Consider the following 20,371-nt stretch of genomic DNA (forward strand, 5'->3'; position numbering starts at 1 on the left):
TTATCAGTCCCTATAGAATGTTGTTATTTATAATCAGTTAATGCTAGTGAAAACTAAATGTCATAGTGTCCCTCATACCGCTATTGTGCCGGTATATCATCCAATTCATTGACCAGATGGATATAAGAACATTCTTTAGGACAGGTGGCAGCTCCACCCCGTCAGATGAGAGAGAGAATCAGGAGATTGACAGGCCTGGAGGAGCTGGTGTGATGGAGGTTAGTGGTCTACAGGTCTAGAAGGAATTGAGTGGAGTTTTTTTTTATTTTCTTCTACTGTGGTAGAAATGTATAGGTATTTGTTGTCAGGCCTAGGCTACTCCAAGGCATAGCCTAAACTAGATTATTTTTATTCCAAGTCATAAAATTGGCTTCTGGATTTCGATCAGTTAATGTTTTAATGTTTCAACTTATCTTAAAGGGTCATGCAGAAGGAGATGCTGAGGCAGAAAAGGGAAGCTGCTCAAGTCAGAGAGAGGAAGAGACAGACCAAGCAGCTGCAGCAACTAATGATTTAGGTGAAAGAGACACAGGGCCCAGACAGGTTAAGCTGAAGAGTTACCCACAGGACAGCTTTGGTGCTCAGAACAGGTCATTTCACCACAGCTGGTTTCAGAAGCACAGTTGGTTGGATTATTCAGTCAACCATAATGCAGTTTTCTGCTTCTGTTGTGTTCAAAAATGAAGAAACGCCGGACGGACAGAGGTCATCGCTGATCAAAAGGTTAAAATCAAATGTATTTAATAAAAGAGATGGTGTTGTGGTAAAAAGAACATCTCAGCTGAGGAGCCGCTGGTCTCAGCAACCAACAGGCCCCAGGTCAGTCCTTTTGACCATCCCTAGTGCCCGTCTGTCGCCTCCACCAGCGAACTCGAGAACAATGGTTCCTACAGTTATTCATAACAATGCTTAAAGGTGTGAAAGTTAGTGTCCACACCTCTGGGAGTGGTCTTCTGGTGAGTTCAATGTAACTCGGATTTCGAATGATCCATACTCAATATCAGTTGTTGTGCAATTACAGTGGTTTAACAATATTGTCATTACTTTATTGATTACAGTTTCAGAATCATGGCTGTATTCTGGTGTACACTATATGCATTTTTATTAATTTTCGGGTCGTATATTTGTTTCTAATATCCTACACTTCCCATGTAGATTGTTTGGCAAAAACATCAAACATGATGCTTTGGTCAGTAGTGGTTGCAAGAACTGGAAGAAAGCATTGTTTATCTTTGGCAAGCACGAGATGGCACAGACACATAGGGACAGTGTCAAAGCTGGCAAAGCTACCAGGCAACTAGCCGACAGGGAAACGTTGCACAGATGATAGCATCTGCACATGCAAGTGAGATAGTAGAGAGAAGGGAGTATCTTAGGCGAATTGTTGCCGTCACCTCCATGTTAGGGCGACAGGGACTCCCTTTTCGTGGCAGTGATGAAGGCCAAGACAGCACAAACAGAGGCAACTTTCTTGCTTGCATGGAACTTTTGAAGGAGTTTGATCCTTTCCTTCAAAAATATAACCCTTCCTCAAATGCTACCTATATCTCACCAACATCTCAGAATGAGATGATTGAGTGTTGTGCTCAAGAAGTAAACAGTGTCATTGTATCTGAGATGACAAAGTCCAAAATGTATGCCATTATGGCAGATGATGCACGTTCAGAGCAACTGGCTGTTTGTGTACGTGTCAGAGGGGGCAGTGAAGGGACGTTTTCTAGCACTTACAGAGATCATGTTGTTTGATGCCCAGTCTATTGCAAACGAGCTGCAGCAGCAGATCCAGAACAGTGGTCTTGCAGAGCTTAAGTGTGTAGCACAGAGGTATGATGGTGCAGCTGTTATGAGTGGGTCCACTGGAGGTGTGCAGGTACATTTTAGAAGGCTCCATCCTGAGGCTATATATGTGCATTGTTATGCTCATGAGCTAAACCTGGTGTTGTGCCATACTTGCAGGGCTGTTTCAGAGGCTGTGGAGCTTTTCAACTTGTTGGAGTGTGTGTATTCTTTTTTCAGCACCTCCCGAGTTAATCATCACAAGTTCGAAGAGGCTCAGTCCAAGCTTGGCTTGACAGCAGTTGAGCTCGTACAACTTTCAAACACTCGCTGGGCATGCCAGCTGCGATCAATCAATGCAATTCTTGAGACATTACCTGCCATTTTTGAGTGTCTCTCTGCCATTGGATCCCCCATAGCTGTTGGTCTCAGAGCGAAGCTCTACAAGTTCTCGACAGTCTATTCACTTCTGATGTTTCAGATACTTCTGTCTGTAACTGAAGGACTACACAAGTTCCTTCAGAAAGAGACTTTAAACCTGGCAGAATCTTTTATCAGCAAACAAGCTATATGTGACACACTGAGGGGCAAACGCACAGATGTATTTGCCACAGAGCTGTATGAGAGAACCAAGGCCCTGTACCACACCCACAGTATCCCAGAACCGGATGCTAAGAATAGGTGTAAACAGAGAAAGATGGAGGATTTTGTGTTGGAATCAACCTTGGGTTCAGGCACAGAGTTGATCAGCTCACACACATTGACAACAGAGTTGCTTTCCCCCTGTGTGGACCGGATGGTTAGTGAGCTTGAACAACGCTTTTCTAGTGTAGATGCAGGCCTGCTAAAAGGCATCCAGGCATGCAGCCCTAAATCTCAGAACTTCTTAAGTGAATCACATTTGGATGAGCTTCCCAAGCACTACAGCATTAATCTGAAAAAAAGAGGAGGTTCTGGTGGCCAGAAACTTCCTTGCCCGCAAAACAGAGGCTGGATGTCCATATACTGAATGCAAGCAAAACTACAGAGCAAAATCACACTCTTTCTGATTAAACCAATCTATGAACTGTCTGAAACAATGGATATCCGCGGCCCCAAATGGGCCTTAAAAAAAAAAAATGACCGTTGCTTTCTCTGGTCAGTCAGTCAACTGCATTTATCCAAAGTTGGCCTGTGAATTTTCAGAAGACACAGGATATGCAACTCGAGAAAATACTACAGGTGACCCAGACACGTCTACCCACAACACACTCGTTGTAAGATAGGCCTAAAACCCTTTTGTCATGACTCTGTCATAATTTTTATCTTTCACCGCGTGTTCGTCGTTTCTTTTCTTGAACTGGATGGATCGGTAATCCGGGTCTCGTAGGGACGGCAGCTTCTCAACCTCAGGGAGGAATCACCTATACTATATGGCCTCCTCTCCGTCCGTCAGAGTCCAGATCACGCGTCCATCCCATCCTCGTCGTCAAGTTTGTGGTGGAAATTTGTGGATTTAGCCCTTCTGCGAAATCAAAAGTATCTTGAGCTTGATTTGTGATTAAGTATTTATTACTAACTAGAATACAGAAATCATCAACACAAGCCGTAATTACAGACAGAACTAAAATGACTACAATTCAGCTGAAAAGGGGCAGAATGTTCCTTCCCCCAAAAGGAGCAGGAAGATCTGACCAAGTTAAAGAGGAGAACAGGAGGTTTTATGCACTTCAGGGAGGTTTGTGCTGCCTCAGCACAGGACAGCCCACCCCTCAAAGAGGAGTGTTCGGAAAAGTACCAGACGACGTAGGGGAGACACTGTGATCCTCCTTTAATGGACCCAGTCAATCAACAACATCTAAAAGATCAGTCAGGGCACGTATGGTTCCATCTGTGTCTTATCTCACCCTGGACTGACACTTTATGTGTGTGTTGCTTAGATTCCGCTTGTCCTCGTCTATTGAGGAAGACAAAGAGAGGAGGCCGGCTTAGCTTTCAGTGGGAGGGGTGCTCCCGACGCACGTGACCGTGTTTGCCGTGAGGGGGCTTCGTGACTGGCTCCAGGCTCAGGATCTTCACCTGGCCTCTGACAGAGCATCCTAATCCCACCGTGTATGGAAGTAAATCTCTGTCATCGGATTTTAAAGGACCCATCGTATGCCCATTTTTCCACAAGTTGATATGGTTCTTGGGGTCTTAATGAAATGTTTGTAACATATTTTGGTCAAAATACCACAAGAATCATTTCAAACAGCACCCTTTTTACCCTGTCAAAAACACCTCCCCACAGATTGACCTGTTTTGATTGGCTGTTCCATTAAATGCTAATGAGCCAGCTCCCTCCTCCCCCCTCTCGCCTCCCCCCTCTCCCTCCTCCACGAGATGCGCTCGCCTAGCTGCTGCCTGCCCAGCTAGCCATTACGTCTTTAAACTGGGTGGGTTGAGTGGTGGTGGGGGGCGGTCCAAGGCCATGTAGGCAGACTCCCTACATGGGCGTGCTTCAAAATCTATGTAGACGTTGGTGGGGATCCCATTTGACGCACTCGAGCATATCGTTTCTGACACCACAACACAACACCACACCACAACAAGCCGTGTGAGTTGTTTTTTTCCAGCGTTTTTGTGTTGGGAGACATGCCAGTTACTCAAATTAACATATAGAAGCACTAAAAAAGTGGAATTTTCATAATATGGCCCATTTAAAATAAAAAGGTGATTGAATTTCTAGCACTGAATATGTATACATTGAAATCTTGTATCTGAATGTTTTTCAATGTTAAAATATTCAACTGCAAAAAATTCAACCGCAAATAATTAAACGTTAAAATATTCAACTGCAAAAAATTCAACCGCAAAAAATTCAACAGCAAAAAATTCAACCGCAAAAAATTCAACCGCAACATCCGGGAACCCAAGGAAGAGCAATCGATTCTAGATTCAAGATCGGGAGCATGCCTCGCGCAGAAGGAGCGAGAGCCCCAATACAACTTCGGCTTGTCGGCGTGTTTTAACTTTATGCGATCAGTGTGGTTTGTGTCTGTAAGATTCGGTAATAGACAGCTGACATTTGTACATTAACAGAATGTATAGTACATGAACTAAGCGGAAGTTAAACGAGAGCGTACAGCTGGTCAGAATATGCATTTTCTTCTCGTTTTAAATTAAGTTGATGATGCTGGGATGCTTCGACAAGCTATTAGGAGTGATTGGCGGAGTTTTGAAACAGCAACCCGCATGTAGAGCGCATAAGAGCCGCTGCAGCGTAGTGGGGAGGGGGGCGGCTTTAGCGGGGCGTGTGCAGACGCATAACCCCGACACTACATGCAGGTTATGCTGTTTACATGCACGACCATTGCATGTCCAACGGTGAAGTCAAACTAGTATCTCAACTTCTTTACTTTTAAGAACTTTAAAAAAATTCAGTGACAGATCACAATCTCTGCTTCACAACTGTAAGGTCGTATGGGACAATAAACCGTTGTCACACTATAATGTGTATATGTCTGATATGTTCGTGTTTTTGGTGGGTTTTTTATGATACTATATAATGTATGACATCGTACTGAGAGCTTGAAAAAACAACAACAACCGAACGTCATCTCGTTTAACTTCCGCTTAGTTCATGTCCTATACAGTTAATGTACAAATGTCAGCTGTCTATTACTGAATCTTACAGGCACAAACCACACTGATGGCATATAATAGAGTTAAAACACACCGAAGCCCCATCACTGTTGGACATGCAATGGCCGTGCCTGTAAAAAGCATAACCTGCATGTACAGTCGGGTTTATGCGTCTGCACGCGCTCCGCTAAAGCTGCTCATATGCGCTCTACAAGCGCATTCCTGGTTTAAAAACTCCGCCAATCACTCCGGATGTTGCGGTTGAATTTTTTGCGGTTGAATTTTTGCGGTTGAATTTTTTGCTGTTGAATTTTTTGCGGTTGAATATAGAAATTCAATCACCTTTTTCTTTCAAAATCCGATGACACAGATTTACTTCCATAACCGTGTCACTTATTTACACAGAATTTAGAGAGCTCTGTTGACTGTTTTTCAATTGTATAAAGTAACTAACTACATTCAGTGTAGTAATTAGGCCTACTGTATTTAATCTACCTCAAAGTTAATTACTATACTTTTCAAAATAAAAAGCGTTCAGTTTATATATATATATATATATATAAAATGTATATAAAAAGCTAAAATGTACTCTAAACCTAAGAGAAAAATACCCCACGTGTTCTGCCAACCAGGGCTGTAGTGGAGGGTAAACGCACGTAAACGCCGTTTACGCACCTCTAGAATTTTGGAAATAGCGTTTACGCACCTATAAATAGCGTTTACGCACCTATAAATAGTGTTTACGCACCTATAAATAGCGTTTACGCACCTCAAAGTTCCCGGCGCCTTGTATTCTTCCGTTGGAATAATCCGAAATAAAATTGGTGTAATTTTAAAACAGCTAAGACTACGTTTCGTATTTTTGAACATATAAACGCCGTAGTCTGAATCATGTTCATCTGCGCTGTATTATGGTCTGTGAGCATCCAATTAGTGCCTTGCGGCTGCAGCAACGACACCAATCAGGATCCAGGAGGTGTGTAAACACATACACGTTGTGGATTAGCCCAGTGGTCCCCGACCTTTCTTACCCCACGCACCGGTTTCATGTCAGACAATATTTCGCGGACCGGTCGAGAAGGTCCGACGGGGGGGGGCTGTAGTAGTCGTTGCGGGCGGAACGACCGACGGGGGGGGGTAGTAGTCGCGCGCTCTGTGTTCGCTGGTCGTGCACGGTAAAAGGACAAGAAAAATGCCTGGTGACGCGTAGATTAGAAAACAAGTCAGTTCTCAATGTGAAAAAAAAACGTGCTGTATAGGCTATTCATGATGACATAGGTAGTACATGAGTGTTCCTTTAACTTATGTTGTCAGTGTAATTGACAGGCTGCTTAACTGGTTAACTCTTAAATTCAACATATTTTTTCAGGCAGTGATAGGACAGGCAATGATGCAGAGAGCACAGGGAGAGGAGAAACACCAGGTCGAATAGAGAGAGGAGAAGCAGAGGAGCCATGGCTTATGGTTCATGGCTCCTCTGTGCAAGGCAGGACCTGACGTGGAGGACAAGGAGGCCCTCTGGGCACTACTGTAAAAAGGAGACTCCATATGTAGATAGTTATTAATCTGCAATTGTGTTGTGTTGTGTTGACTTTTTTTTACTGTTTTCTTAAATTTAATAAACTACTAACACATGTATTCATTGTCATTGATTGTATATGACTTTTACTGATAACATAATGCAATATAGCCAGGACAGCCTTACAGAGTCACAACGCTTTGCGTTGCTTCGCATCGCGTCAAGGTCTGTATGATCACAAAATTCAGAGTTTACCCACCTCTAATTTTACCACTACAGCACTGCTGCCAACGCGTCCTTGAGGAAACTCTCACATGAACTATGACATCTGTCCCTCACGCCAATCCTGACGTGCCAGCTGTCAAGCAGCCTCAGCCGAATGACGTAAACGATGACCAAAAACTTGCCCCCTCGTTGAATTTTCGCCCGGCCGCTGGCTGAAGTGAAACCGATCCGCGTGTCCACGTGTTTTCCGTCATTTACATGTCATTTGCATATGAACGCCGATTGGTCGGTTGCGGTCGCTGGAGGAGCGAATAGGAGAGCCGCTCCCCGCTGACCCCGCCCCCTCCCCACTCAGACACGTTGCGCTGGGAGAAGCAACACGGGGATGAGCGCAGGCTGAACCGCGTCGCCACTCGGACGCCGCACGCCCGTCGCATTAGTTGCTCTCTGCCTCCGACAGCGCCGCAGGATTTACCGCGGAACGGCCGGAGGAGTTGGACCAGCCGGTCTCCATTCTTGGGGGGAAGGTGAGTGCCCTTCCTCCGATCCTCGTCCTGTAATCACACGGATAAACATCACTGGTTGTCCCTGCGCGAGGAGGAAGAGGAGGAGGAGGAGGACACACGGGGTTTATTTTGTTAAACCATCCACGGGAATATGGCGCAGGCAAAGAAGTATTATTTAATAGGCTACAGATGAAAGTGTGACATCGTTTCATACGATCAAATTGTCTGAAGAGGAAGTCTATTGTGTCTATTACCCAACGGATTTAAAACCTTAAGGCGGACAGATAGGATCATTTTGGTACGGGAACATTCGTGTTTTATGATCCCTGAGAAGGGAATTATATTATATCATATAATTCCTTTTCATCGCCGTGTTTCAAATCAAAGTGTGGGTCGTCGTTGCGCAGGGGTTAGAGAAGGTGTGCTGTGAAGCACAAGGTTGTTGGTTCGATTCCAGGCTGCCCCATGTTCCATGTCGAAGTGTCCCTGAGCAAGACACCTAACCCCTAATTGCTCCCCGGGCAAAAATGTGAAAAAGCCATGGGTTTAAAGTGTAATGTAAGTCGCTTTGGATAAAAGCGTCTGCTAAATGACCTGTAATGCAATGTAATCTAAAGTGTGTATGTGTGAAGGGTGCATCTCGTGCCCCACCTAGACAGGTAGATCTATTTAATAAAGACATGTCTTATTTTAAAGCATATGTTTGAGTTAACAATTTGAATTTCCTTCTGAAACACTGTGTGCCTGTGAGTTGCATTTAAAGTGTCTGAAGTGAGGTATGTCAATGTTATTCACGATACAAATCAAACTAATTCTGTCGGGAATAGGGAAATATTTTAATTATTTAATTATAAAACCTTGTTTTAGGTTTTAGTATGTAAAATCTACCAGAGCTTAAATATCCCTGGTTTTGTGATGGTGTGTTGAAGGAACGTCTTATAGGACAGCACGAAGATGTGACGGGTAAGATTCATAAGATGTGTACTGGATATATGTGATATGAAACACACACGTTTGATGGTAGACTCCATATGCACATGCAGTTACATTTGATTAGATATACAGCTGTTACAGTTTTTACTGTTGTGTGTGACAATTTTAAATGACCACTGTAGATTCTAATTTACAAGTGGACATCCTGAATCCGGATACTGTTTAGTTCCAAGTAGCCTATATTTGGAAATGAAATAAACTCACTGCTATTACAGCTCAGCTCTTACACGCGATGTTTGGTAATCTGACCACTGCACAAAGTTTTTTCTTTTCTTACATCGTTTAGTTCTCAAACTGTGGTTTACAACAATATTGTATGCTGCAATCAGAAATATCCAAATAGATGTTTTTTCCAGCTTCTCTCTTTGTCTTTTTAAAGCTCGTAACATCTCTGCCCCCCCCCCCCCCCCCCCCCCAGTAGTATATAAACCCCCCTTTTGCTTGTGCATGTGACCTTTGATCTCGTGCACGCGCAAGTGGGCGTGTACAGGAAGTGGGCGTAACCGCCGGCATTTTGTGGGCATACCCAGAAATGTGTCATTTTATGAGTGGAAACAGAAATACATCATTTTGGGGTGTTATTTGTCGGGGGCGTGCACTGTTTAAGCATAAATACGCCATTTTGACGATGGCGTGCGTGGTTTTGATTGGAAATTCATCATTTTAGTGGGCATGAAAATCCCTCAACTTTCGGCGAAAATCGCCGCTTCGAAACCCAAATAGGTGACCTACGTGAATCGTGTAGTTCATATTCAGTGAACTGCGAACAGGTGCGCCAGAAGGGAGCGCGAGATTCTGTGAATTGCGAACAGGGTGAGTTATGGTTTCAATAATTTTAATATTTTCTGGTCCATCTAAGTTAAGTTACCCAGGAGCTTTGTTGACACAGACTTAAGGCTGGCGCATGCTTCTGCATCGTTGCGTCGACGCACTCGTTTTAATTCATGGTTCTGCGTGTGTTGCAGAGCAATTCACCGTCAGAACAACAGGGGGAGTAATGTGTTTTTGTTGGAGACGACCTAGAGAGTAATGTCTACTTATTTATTTATCATAGACTTTTTTGCCCCGTGCATCGCCATTGCTGCTTTTCATCGCGGACACATTTGTCCCGTATTTTCCTCCACAACTTTGTGCACCTCTCGACCGGCAAACCGGCGTGAATCCAACCCGCTTCTATAACCCGCCAATGACGGCTTGTATAAGCGGTCATATTTGCGCATACAAATATTCTTAAATCTGATCCGTTCTCTCGTAAACATCCTTCGTTTTAATAATGGCGGTATTGTGCTGTGAAAGCAGAAATGTGAGACTCCGTAAAGGACGTAGTTAGCGGACCAATCACAGCCTTGTGCGTTGCGGGAGGCTTGCGTTTTGACACAAGCCTAGAAAAATGTCTCGACACTAGAGGGTGGATAGAGGATGTCGGGCCGGGTTCGGATAAATATTTAGAAAATGTAGTCGGGCTCGGACACATCACCGCGATAAGGCATTGAACATTCCATATTTAAAATATCTTAATAAGTAGTGAAGTCAACATCTGCTTCCCATGATGTAGAACCTCGGATCCCAAACTGGGGTAGGGTACGCAAAGTGGTTCAGGGGGTATGCGGGGAGAAAATGTCCGCGATAACAGAAAACAGACGGAATTCGCAGAATGTACCGTTTGAAACAGAATTGCAACTTTCAGACGGAATCATTATTTTGTGCATCAAAATCGCCCAAATTCCCCTGTATTTGGTCCTGCAACGCTGTATTTCTTTCTTATAAACACCACAACGTGGATTAAACCTTGAAGGTTGGACAATGTACATAGTTTTTTGTTGTGTGTATTCTATTTCTCCGTTTTTGCATTGTTTATAATTTATTTTCAATGTGCTTGTGAGTTTAACAGCGCTTGTTTGTTTGAGCGAGTATATTTATTTGTTGATGCCTGAGTTTAATAAAGGCAGGCTATTTATAAAAAAAAAACGTTCATGAATGTGTCAATACTATGAACAGTTGAGGCATTGACTCCGTCAGGCTCGGGTCGGTTCGGACAAAATAGTTTAAAGGCTGTCGGACTCGGGTCGGACTCGGGCCGGGCTCGGACAGAAAAAGTCGGCCCGATCCATGCTTTACTCGACACACGCAAGGAGGTGTGAAAAGCGACGCAAGGGACTCGCTCTGAAAACGCAGAAGCATAAACTAGGCTTTAGCTAACATTAGCTACAGCTTGATGAATTGAGTCATTAAACACAGCGGGAGATAACGCAACGTTGGCCAGCTAGCTAAAGCTCCGTTAGCTAACGCTACCGTTTTTGAGGAGGTAGATTTTGAGGTGAGGGGACTGACAAGGGAGGCAGAAGGTAAAGTGGTCCACTGTTCTATCAATAAGCAGACCTGCCAACCCGAGACGCATTTTAACTTCAAAGTACGCTGGTACGATTTGTCACTCTAAACTACGCAAAAATAGTTGACCAGCACACATGATATGCAATGCAATATAATGCATGACGAGTATTTAATGACTTGTCCCCTATTAGTTGTTGTCAATTCCCATCCCCCCTCGTCGGTACGCAAAAAAAGGATCACTGGGACAAAACCAGTTGAGAACCACTGCCCTAGAGGGGTAATATACTTCTCACCTTTTTCACCCATGAACCGTTTTCATGCCTGTTTTAGGGTGTGTTTTATGCGATGGGCGTTAGTTTTGACAGGAAACACGTCACTGTAGGAGGGGTTTCATTGCCTCCACCACCAACGCCTTCATTCTGGACTCATCCTCTGGTGGTGGTGCTGCTGCTGCTGCTGCGGCTGCTGCTGTTGGTTCCGCTACTATTGCTGTGCAATCGGACTAAGTATCTTTTTCTTTAAACCAAACTAGTCTGCTAAATTTGTTGTTGATTCTAGTGTCTTAAGTTAATTTGATTGCTGATTTGCTTTAGTTCTTGCCGTTTTACTGCCAGTTCTCTCTGTTTGAGGTTATCTTGGCTCCTAGTTTGCTTAAACTCTTTCACCTTTTTAGTGCCAGTTGGTGCTCTAGACCAGTGGTCCCCAACCTTTTTTACCTCACGGACCGTTTTCATGTCAGACAATATTTCGCGAACCGGTTGAGAAGGTCCGACGTCAATTTTCAAAATAAAACATTTTTCAGAAAAAAAAAATATATAAGCTTTCTTTTTGCAGCCCGGGAACCAAACGGCCCACAGACCGGTCTCCGGCTTTGCTATCCAGCAGTCGCTTGACTTCCTCGTTCTCACCGAGACCTGGATCACACCTGAGAACACATCCACCCCACCCGCTCTCTCCTCCGCCTTCTCCTTCAGCCACACACCCAGGCCTACTGGTAGTGGTGGTGGCACAGGTCTACTCATTTCATCCAAAAAGAGCTTTTCTCTTTACCCTCTTCCACCGTCCACCCCACTGTCGTTCGAATTCCATGCTGTAACAGTTAATCACCCGGTGCAATTAACTATTGTTGTTCTTTACCGTCCGCCAGGCTCCTTGGGTCATTTCTTGGAAGAACTGGACATTCTCCTGTCCAACTTCCCTGAAAATGGCCCTCCGCTGATCCTCCTGGGTGACTTCAACATCCAGACAGAGAAGTCATCTGACCTCTTACACCTACTTTCTTCTTTCGCTCTGTCACTCAGTCCCTCTCCTCCTACTCACCAAGCCGGCAATCACCTTGACTACATCTTTACTAGAAACTGCTCAACCACTAACCTCTCTGTAACTCCACTTCATGTGTCTGATCACTTCTTCATCTCTTACTCCCTTCCACTCTGTATAACTAACGACCTCATTCACTGACTCTGTACCTGTTCGTCGCAACATTCGCTCCCTCTCCCTCCTCCCTGGCATCCTCTGTTCTATCAGCTCTCCCTTCCACCGACTCCTTCTCACTCTTGCATCCGAACGCTGCTGCTGAGACTCTCCTCTCAACTCTTTCCTCCTTTCTAGACCAGTGGTCCCCAAACTTTGTTTTATCGTCATATAGAGACTCATGTTTAAACATGCGCAAATAACCACAACACGCATGACAATAACAACATCAACACAAGCTGAATTAAACTGCAATGAATTCCAAAGATCCACAACATTAAAAAGAATAGGCTCTGAAATAGATAAAATAAATAAAAATGGAAACTTTTCAAGTGCGACAATAAAATTTGCCTACACACGATCCACAACATAATTAAGTAACAAAGAGCGGCTCAAACATAAAATAAATTAAAAGACGCTAAAAGAGGATCCATCTGGAACTTTTCAAGTCTAGCGCAAAAGTTGCTCAGCCTGCAGCAAGAGAGAGAGAGAGAGAGAGAGAGGGGGGGGGGGGATGTGTTAATATTCCCAACAGGCCTATATGTGTAGCAATAATATCAAATACTTACCCATATTAATGCGATGGGTGGGCTTGCATCTTGGCACAAAGCTCTTCAAAGTTTGGCGCAATGGAAGACAGTTTAAGCCTCAATTCCTTCACAACAGCATCCAGTCTTTGCCGATGTTTAGTTTTAACTGCTGCCATAGCAGAGAAACCAGCCTCGCAGAGATAAGTTGTGGCGAAGGGCATCAAAACTCTCAAGGCTTGCTTTGCCAAGACTGCGTATGATGTCAGTGACTCGGTCCAAAAATCCACAAGTGGCTTTCGTTTGAACTGTAACTGCAGTGCTCCATCAGATGACAGCTCGATCAGCTGCTCCTGGACGGGCAGGGAAACTTCAAATGGATTGCGAATCCAAGCGGCAGATGTGTCCATAGGTGGAAAATGTTTCCGTAGCTGCTCGGCGAGTTGGTTGAGGTGATCAATTATGAGAGCTTTTACATGCTCACCCAGGTGCACGTCATTTTCCCCCAAGAACTCGTGAAGCGTAGGGAAACACAGGTGTGTGTTCCCACTCACACAACTTGCCCAGAACCGTAGCTTCTTTATCATGGCCTCAACCCTGTCTTGTGTGTTGAACACAGTTAAATCTTTAATCTTAAATTTCATTACATAACAGTGTGAATATTCGTGAATTTAGCGGACGAGCTTTAATGAAGTGCACCAGTTTGACTGCGTCGTTCAGCGCTGCAAGTAGATCAGCTGGCATGTTTTTGGCTGTGAGGGTCTCTCTGTGAATACTGCAGTGTAACCAGCTGATGGATGGGCAGACTCTCCTAATATGAGCTATAAGCCCCGTGTGTTTCCCCGTCATTGATTTTGCCCCGTCTGTGCAAATTCCCACACAGCGCTCCCAGTCACTGCATGAAAAGTGAGATTTTCGTCCCCGTAAACGCCCGGAAATCTCCCTAATTTCCGACAATTTGCAACCCGCGCACGTCGCGTTTGTCTGTGCCACAAATTGTCGGAAACGAACCATGACGTAGGTGGAGAGCTGGCGGAGGTGCGAATGGCCCGAATTAGCATATGAATGCAGCGAAGCCGCGGGTGGCCGAGCCGAGCGGGCTTGAATATCCTTACTCCTTATTGGATGAAACCACAACCCACTAACAAATAAAATCACTCGTGATTGGCAGCAAAACCACAGTTTCCTTGTTCATGATTGGATGAAACCACAACTTTCAACCACTCGTGATTGGTTGGCAGATCTGTCGCTATTGGTCACCCGCCTCATTTCATTTATATATATTTATATATTCATATTATGCTGTATATTCATTTCATGGTTATCCTATGCAGGCTACTACACTATTATTAGGATACCAACCAGGACATCAATGAATTTATAGAGAAAATGAACATTTGCCACATGTTTATGCAAAGAAAGAGCTTTATTAACAACACGCAAACAACAACTACATGCAAAGTGAGGATCTGCCCACACTTTGGTAAAGCCGGTTTAAAAAACTACAGCTCAGTAAACTGTCCGTTTGCCTCCTCGGGGTTGTAGACCGTCACTGGCTCCGTGTTTTCCGAGGCGGGTCTGTTGTGCAGGCGGCTCGTGTGTGTGTAACCGTACAATCCACCCCGAGACCCCGCCAACAACGCCGTCCCCTCCGTCCGACGTGAGCTCTACGGTGGCGGAGTTCCACCTCGTCATCAGCCAGCACACTTTGTCTGGATTCCAGCAGCTGTAAAAACAACAATGAATCAGTACTGTGCGATGCGATGCGTACGGACACAACACATCGATCAATGCACCTGAAAAAAGTCAGCAAATAAACTCTGACCGTCTTCCTTCTCGCTCGACTCCGCGCTGAATCCTTCGCAGCTTCCGCTCGCAATGAGTGTTCCGGCTGAACCTGAAGCTCCTGCGTCCCGTCTCACAATACGTCTCACAGGCGGCTGGAAAACAATTAAATGAGTGTGGTATGAATACAAAAAAAATCAAACGCAAGTCACAGTAACATTTAACAAGGAAGGAGAAACAGTAAACAGTGTCACTTACACACAATGACGTCGTCTAAATCTGGACTTTTCCCCGAGCAAATACGAGGTCACCGCCTCATTATGAGGCGAGATTAGTCTGTGAAAACAAAATGTAGTTATGATCGGTATCCATACGTATATATTCCCTTATACCGCAGAATGAAAGCATAATCTTTAAATCTGACCCTTGCTCCGGTTCGTGGCGCCTGTAATTCGTCTCGGAGTTGTGAAGACGGCGCACCGCTTCCTGTAAACGTCACGGCAAAGAAAATACACTTTAATAAAGCTGTTTCTGCTCACTTGTAAGGCTACTAGGCTACTCTTAGCTTAGCTTGAGGCTGCGCTACTTTTAGCTTAGCTAGCAGTCATCGAACGTATTCTTACTGCTATCTTGGGATTGTGCGCCCGTCTCCTCTTCTTTGAGTCGGTTCCTCTCCTCCATGGACAGAAACCTGAGAGTCCCGAACGCTCCAGTGGAGCGAACCGCTCGTTGATATCGGCAGTTTGTTGTTGGAGTTGACGAGACGATCCACTGAGAGCTTTCAGCAGCTTCTTCTCGTCTGTCTGCGGACTGGCCGAAAGTTGGTGACCGCGGAGAGGAGTTGAAGGCGAGTTGAACGCGAGACGTCGTCCAGCCATTATTCACGAAGCAGCAAAAACCAAACAAAGGAACTGGAGATACAGTTCGTCTGATGTCTGTTTGTATGCTTGTCTTGCAAGTACTGCTGTATCAGTCATGCCTATGACCTCACACGTGATTGGACGAGGAGTCTAAGGGTCCTCCAATCACATACGAGGTTATTGTTATACGGAAGGACCAGTATTTTAGGAAGACCATTGGTTGGGACTTTGAAACAGCTGATATGCTTTATGTAAAGCAGTGTTTTGGTGTCAGCAGAACGACTTTCCCTGGAAATCGGTACAGTGGTGCCTCTTTCTCCATTCCACCAGACACTCTTGAGTCTGACAGACATGCAATGTTGACAATGTATCATCACATGTACCCTTGTGTCACTGAGGTTGAATGTTTTGCCATGACATGTAAACGGGTAACATATATGAATGTAACTTACTCAATCGATAGATGCAGAGCAGAAAGGTCAGCCTATGTTCATGCTAAGTGGTGTGGAAACACCAACAGTTTTGAGGAACCCGTCCTTGACCCTCTAGCAGAACTACGACCAGCCATTATAAAGCAGTTTATAGTTGTTAATGTTCTGTCAAAGGGTACGGCATTTAAACATGTTCTTGCACAAGTTTCCTGGCTTCATCTCCACCCGGACAGACATTTTTATGGAAAGCCAATAGAAGTTTGGGGCTTGCATGGAACAGACACGTCATACCCAGCATCATTTCTGCCAGTTGAGCGCATTGCTAGAAGATGTGTGGTTAATACATCCTCTGTGCATTTAAGTAAGACCAAAGAAAAGGTCACTGTAGTCCTGCCACTATGCACTGTAGTTGAGCTCTAGGAGACTGTGATCTCTGCAGACCCCTCATGCTGATTCAAATGTTTGCATGGAATGCTCATTTTACCTTGATTAAAACTAATTTTTTTAAGAAGTTATTTTGTGTATCTTTTTTACATAACATTTGCCATTGCTAATGGCGCACACAGTAATCTAGCATATTTTAATTAAATAAATCAATTCAAGCTCAAATGTAAGAGTCTATAATCAGGCTACTGAGCCTGATCTATTTGTACCAGAGATTTTCTTACCTTTTAAAAAAATGTCACCTGGGCTAAAACTCCCTCTGCGACCCTGATTTGCATTTGTATAGCTCACAGCATTTTCATTTACATGTCAAAGCCCACCCTAGAATTAGGAGGAGGGGAGTCATGGGGGGACAACTGCCAAGGGAGGCCCACGTCAATTTCTGACAATTTACGGCAGTTTTCGGCGTTGCCCGCAAATTGCCGCAAACCTGAAATTCCATGACAATTTACAGTGCCGCATACTGCCGAAAATCCCACTTTTCATGCAGTGACTGCGGTAGTGGTAAAATTAGAGGTGGGTAAACTCCGAATTTTGTGATCATACAGACCTCGACGCGATGCGAAGCGTCGCGACTCTGTAAGGCTGTCCTGGCTATATTGCATTATGTTAAATGTTAAATTTAAGAAAACAGTAAAGAAAAGTATGTCAACACAACACAACAACACAATTGCAGATTAAGAACTATCTACATACGGAGTCTCCTTTTTACAGTAGTGCCCAGAGGGCCTCCTTGTCCTCCACGTCAGGTCCTGCCTTGCACAGAGCCATGAACCCCCATGGCTCCTCTGTGCTTCTCCTCTCTCTATTCGACCTGGTGTTTCTCCTCTCCCTGTGCTCTCTGCTTCATTGCCTGTCCTATCACTGCCTGAAAAAATATGTTGAATTAAGAGTTAACCAGTTAAGCAGCCTGACAATTAAACTGACAACATTGTTAAAGGAACTGACTTGTTTTCTAATCTACGCGTCACCAGGCGTTTTTCTTGTCCTTTTACCGTGCACGACCAGCGAACACAGAGCGCGCGACTACTACCCCCCCCCGTCGGTCGTTCCGCCCGCAACGACTACTACAACCCCCCCCGTCGGACTTTCTCGACCGGTCCGCGAAGTATTGTCTGACATGAAACCGGTGCGTGAGGTAAGAAAGGTCGGGGACCACTGGGCTAATCCACAACGTGTATGTGTTTACACACCTCCTGGATCCTGATTGGTGTCGGTGCTGCAGCCGCAAGGCACTAATTGGATGCTCACAGACCATAATACAGCGCAGATGAACATGATTCAGACTACGGCGTTTATATGTTCAAAAATACGAAACGTAGTCTTAGCTGTTTTAAAATTACACCAATTTTATTTCGGATTATTCCAACGGAAGAATACAAGGCGCCGGGAACTTTGAGGTGCGTAAACGCTATTTATAGGTGCGTAAACACTATTTATAGGTGCGTAAACGCTATTTATAGGTGCGTAAACGCTATTTCCAAAATTCTAGAGGTGCGTAAACGGCGTTTACGTGCGTTTACCCTCCACTACAGCCCTGAGCGCTCCCTGTCCATGCCATTGGTCCTCATAAAAACGTCAATTAAATTGAAGATTTCCTGTCCTGTTGTTCGGGTAGCAAGGGGCCGACAGAACAAAAACTCTTCTTGTACCGATCCTTCAAAAATCTGTAACTGAGCAGATATGAAGCCCGTAGTGCGTCTTTCGTAGACCCAACGCATGAATGAAACTGCATTTTCTTTTGGCTTTTCTGCAACTCCTCCAATTTAGCTTTAAAAAATGTAAGGGACTTGTGACTAAAATGGCCATGTTTCGTGTGCATGTGACAACAGAGATAAGATGGCCTCAGACAGCTGTTTGCTTGAACCTCACTGCACAACACGCACTGAGGCTTTGGACAATCTGTATCGCCGATCCAAGTGAAGCCCAGACCCAGATAATTGTCATCATATTTTCTTCTTTTTTTCCCGTCTGGTGTTCACCCTCATCACTTCTTTTTTGGCATCTCCTACCCTGCTCTTCGGTTTTCTCCCTTGCATCTTCTGACTCCCGCTCATTTTCTGTCTCTATCCTCTCCGTCTCTGTTGCCTCCAAATCCTCTCTTTCTTGGTCCCTCTCCTCCTTCGTGACTAATAACTTTATTATAAGACGTCCCACTTGACAGTTTCCCTGATTTCCCTGACAGCCAGTTAAGCATATCAATGAAACGAGTTGGCGCGCATTTAGCCTAGCGGCTGCAGTGCATGAAGGAAGAGCATGCGTAGAAGAAGACAGCTGCTGTCTTCTACGTTTCTATCAAAAAATAATATATTATAGTTTTTATATTTAAAATAAAGGCGATTACAAAGGAAATGTTTATTGTATGGAAAAATCCTTTTATGTATGTCAATGGAAAAATCCCACTTAAAAAAACTGACCGCCATTATATTTTTCCTCTCGCGCACCCCCTGGTCGCAGCACCACACTTTGGGAATCCCTGCTCTAGACTCTCTCTGCCCTCTGACGACCCGACGGACTGGCAAATCCCCTCCGGCTCCGTCTCAACCGGTGCGTACCATGAGAGCCACAATGCGAGCATCGGAAAGGAGATGGCGTAAATATAAACAACCTGACGACCTGCTTGAATTTCAATCTCTTCTCTCCTCTTTTTCTGCTTCTATCTCTGCTGCCAAAGGCGCTTTCTACCAATCCAGAATCGAATCTTCATTTTCTAACCCCAAAAACTCTTTTCGATCTTCTCCAACCTCCTCGAACCCCCCAGTCCTCCTCCACCCTTCTTCCGGCTGACTTTGTCAACTACTTTACCAAGAAAATAGCTGACATACGCTCCCCTTTCTCAAACCCACCTCCTACTTCTTGCATCCAACTGGCTTCACCTCTATCGCCCTCACTTTCCTCTTTCACCCCCCTGTCTCCTAACCAAACTTACCCTAGTAACCTCTGCCCGTCCAACCACCTGCCCTCTTGACCCCATTCCATCACATCTTCTACAATCTTATCGCACCTGACCTTCTTCCTTTCCTCACCTGTCTCATCAACAATGCTCTGTTATCTGGTTGTTTTCCCAATTCTCTGAAGGAGGCAAGAGTTAACCCTCTCCTGAGGAAACCTACCCTCAACCCTTTTGAAGAAAACAACTACAGACCAGTCTCTCTTCTTCCCTTTCTGTCCAAAACCCTTGAACGTGCGATCTTTAACCAACTCTCCTCCTATCTCCACAATAACAACCTCCTTGACCCCCACCAGTCAGGCTTCAAGGCAGGCCATTCCACAGAATGCCTAGCCCGGGTAACCTGGCGAGGATCTGTGTCGGAACCTTGTCCTCTTACTACGGGAGTTCCTCAGGGTTCCGTCCTGGGTCCCCTTCTCTTCTCGCTCTACACCAACTCTCTCGGCGCTGTCATTCGCTCGCATGGCTTCTCCTACCACAGCTATGCAGATGACACACAACTAATTCTCTCCTTCCCTTCCTCGGACACCCAGGTGGCGGCACGGATCTCTGCCTGTCTGACTGACATCTCTCAGTGGATGTCTGCCACCACCTGAAAATCAGGTGGTGGCACCTGATTTTCAGGTGGTGCCAGACCACCTGAAAATCAACCCCGACAAAACTTCTCTTTCCAGGAAAAGACTCTCCGACCCAGGACTTGACTGTCAACTTCGGCAACTCCGTGTTAACGCCCACTTTAACCGCTAGGAACCTCGGCGTCACAATCGACAGCCAACTCTCCCTGACTCCCAACATTACCGCGACAACACGATCCTGTAGATACACTCTCTACCACATCTGGAGAATACGTCCTCTTCTCACTCAGAAGTCTGCCCAGGTACTGATTCAGGCTCTTGTCATCTCACGCCTGGACTACTGCAACTCGCTCCTGGCAGGTCTCCCTGCTAC

The 20,371-nt window shown here is 45.0% G+C and overlaps 1 protein-coding gene and 1 long non-coding RNA gene across 3 annotated transcripts; both read left to right on the forward strand.

Moving 5' to 3' along the window:
- The first annotated feature begins 1,326 nt into the window (after window positions 1–1,326).
- Window positions 1,327–2,785, forward strand: LOC120812835 (zinc finger MYM-type protein 1). Its single transcript, XM_040169046.2, has 2 exons — window positions 1,327–1,683; window positions 1,754–2,785. Exons 1-2 carry the CDS (start codon window positions 1,399–1,401, stop codon window positions 2,783–2,785), a joined length of 1,317 nt encoding a protein of 438 aa, XP_040024980.2. The 5' UTR covers window positions 1,327–1,398.
- A 4,728-nt stretch (window positions 2,786–7,513) lies between these two features.
- Window positions 7,514–20,021, forward strand: LOC144390892 (uncharacterized). Of its 2 annotated transcripts, none has more exons than XR_013454705.1 (3): window positions 7,514–7,650; window positions 18,931–19,020; window positions 19,957–20,021. It is a non-coding gene; the product is annotated as an uncharacterized LOC144390892 (long non-coding RNA). The 2 variants fall into 2 exon arrangements; XR_013454706.1 differs by lacking the exon at window positions 7,514–7,650 and adding an exon at window positions 16,812–17,611.
- Window positions 20,022–20,371: the final 350 nt, after the last annotated feature.

This window comes from Gasterosteus aculeatus, chromosome Y, assembly GCF_964276395.1.
Source record: "Gasterosteus aculeatus chromosome Y, fGasAcu3.hap1.1, whole genome shotgun sequence".
Lineage (NCBI taxonomy): Eukaryota > Metazoa > Chordata > Actinopteri > Perciformes > Gasterosteidae > Gasterosteus > Gasterosteus aculeatus.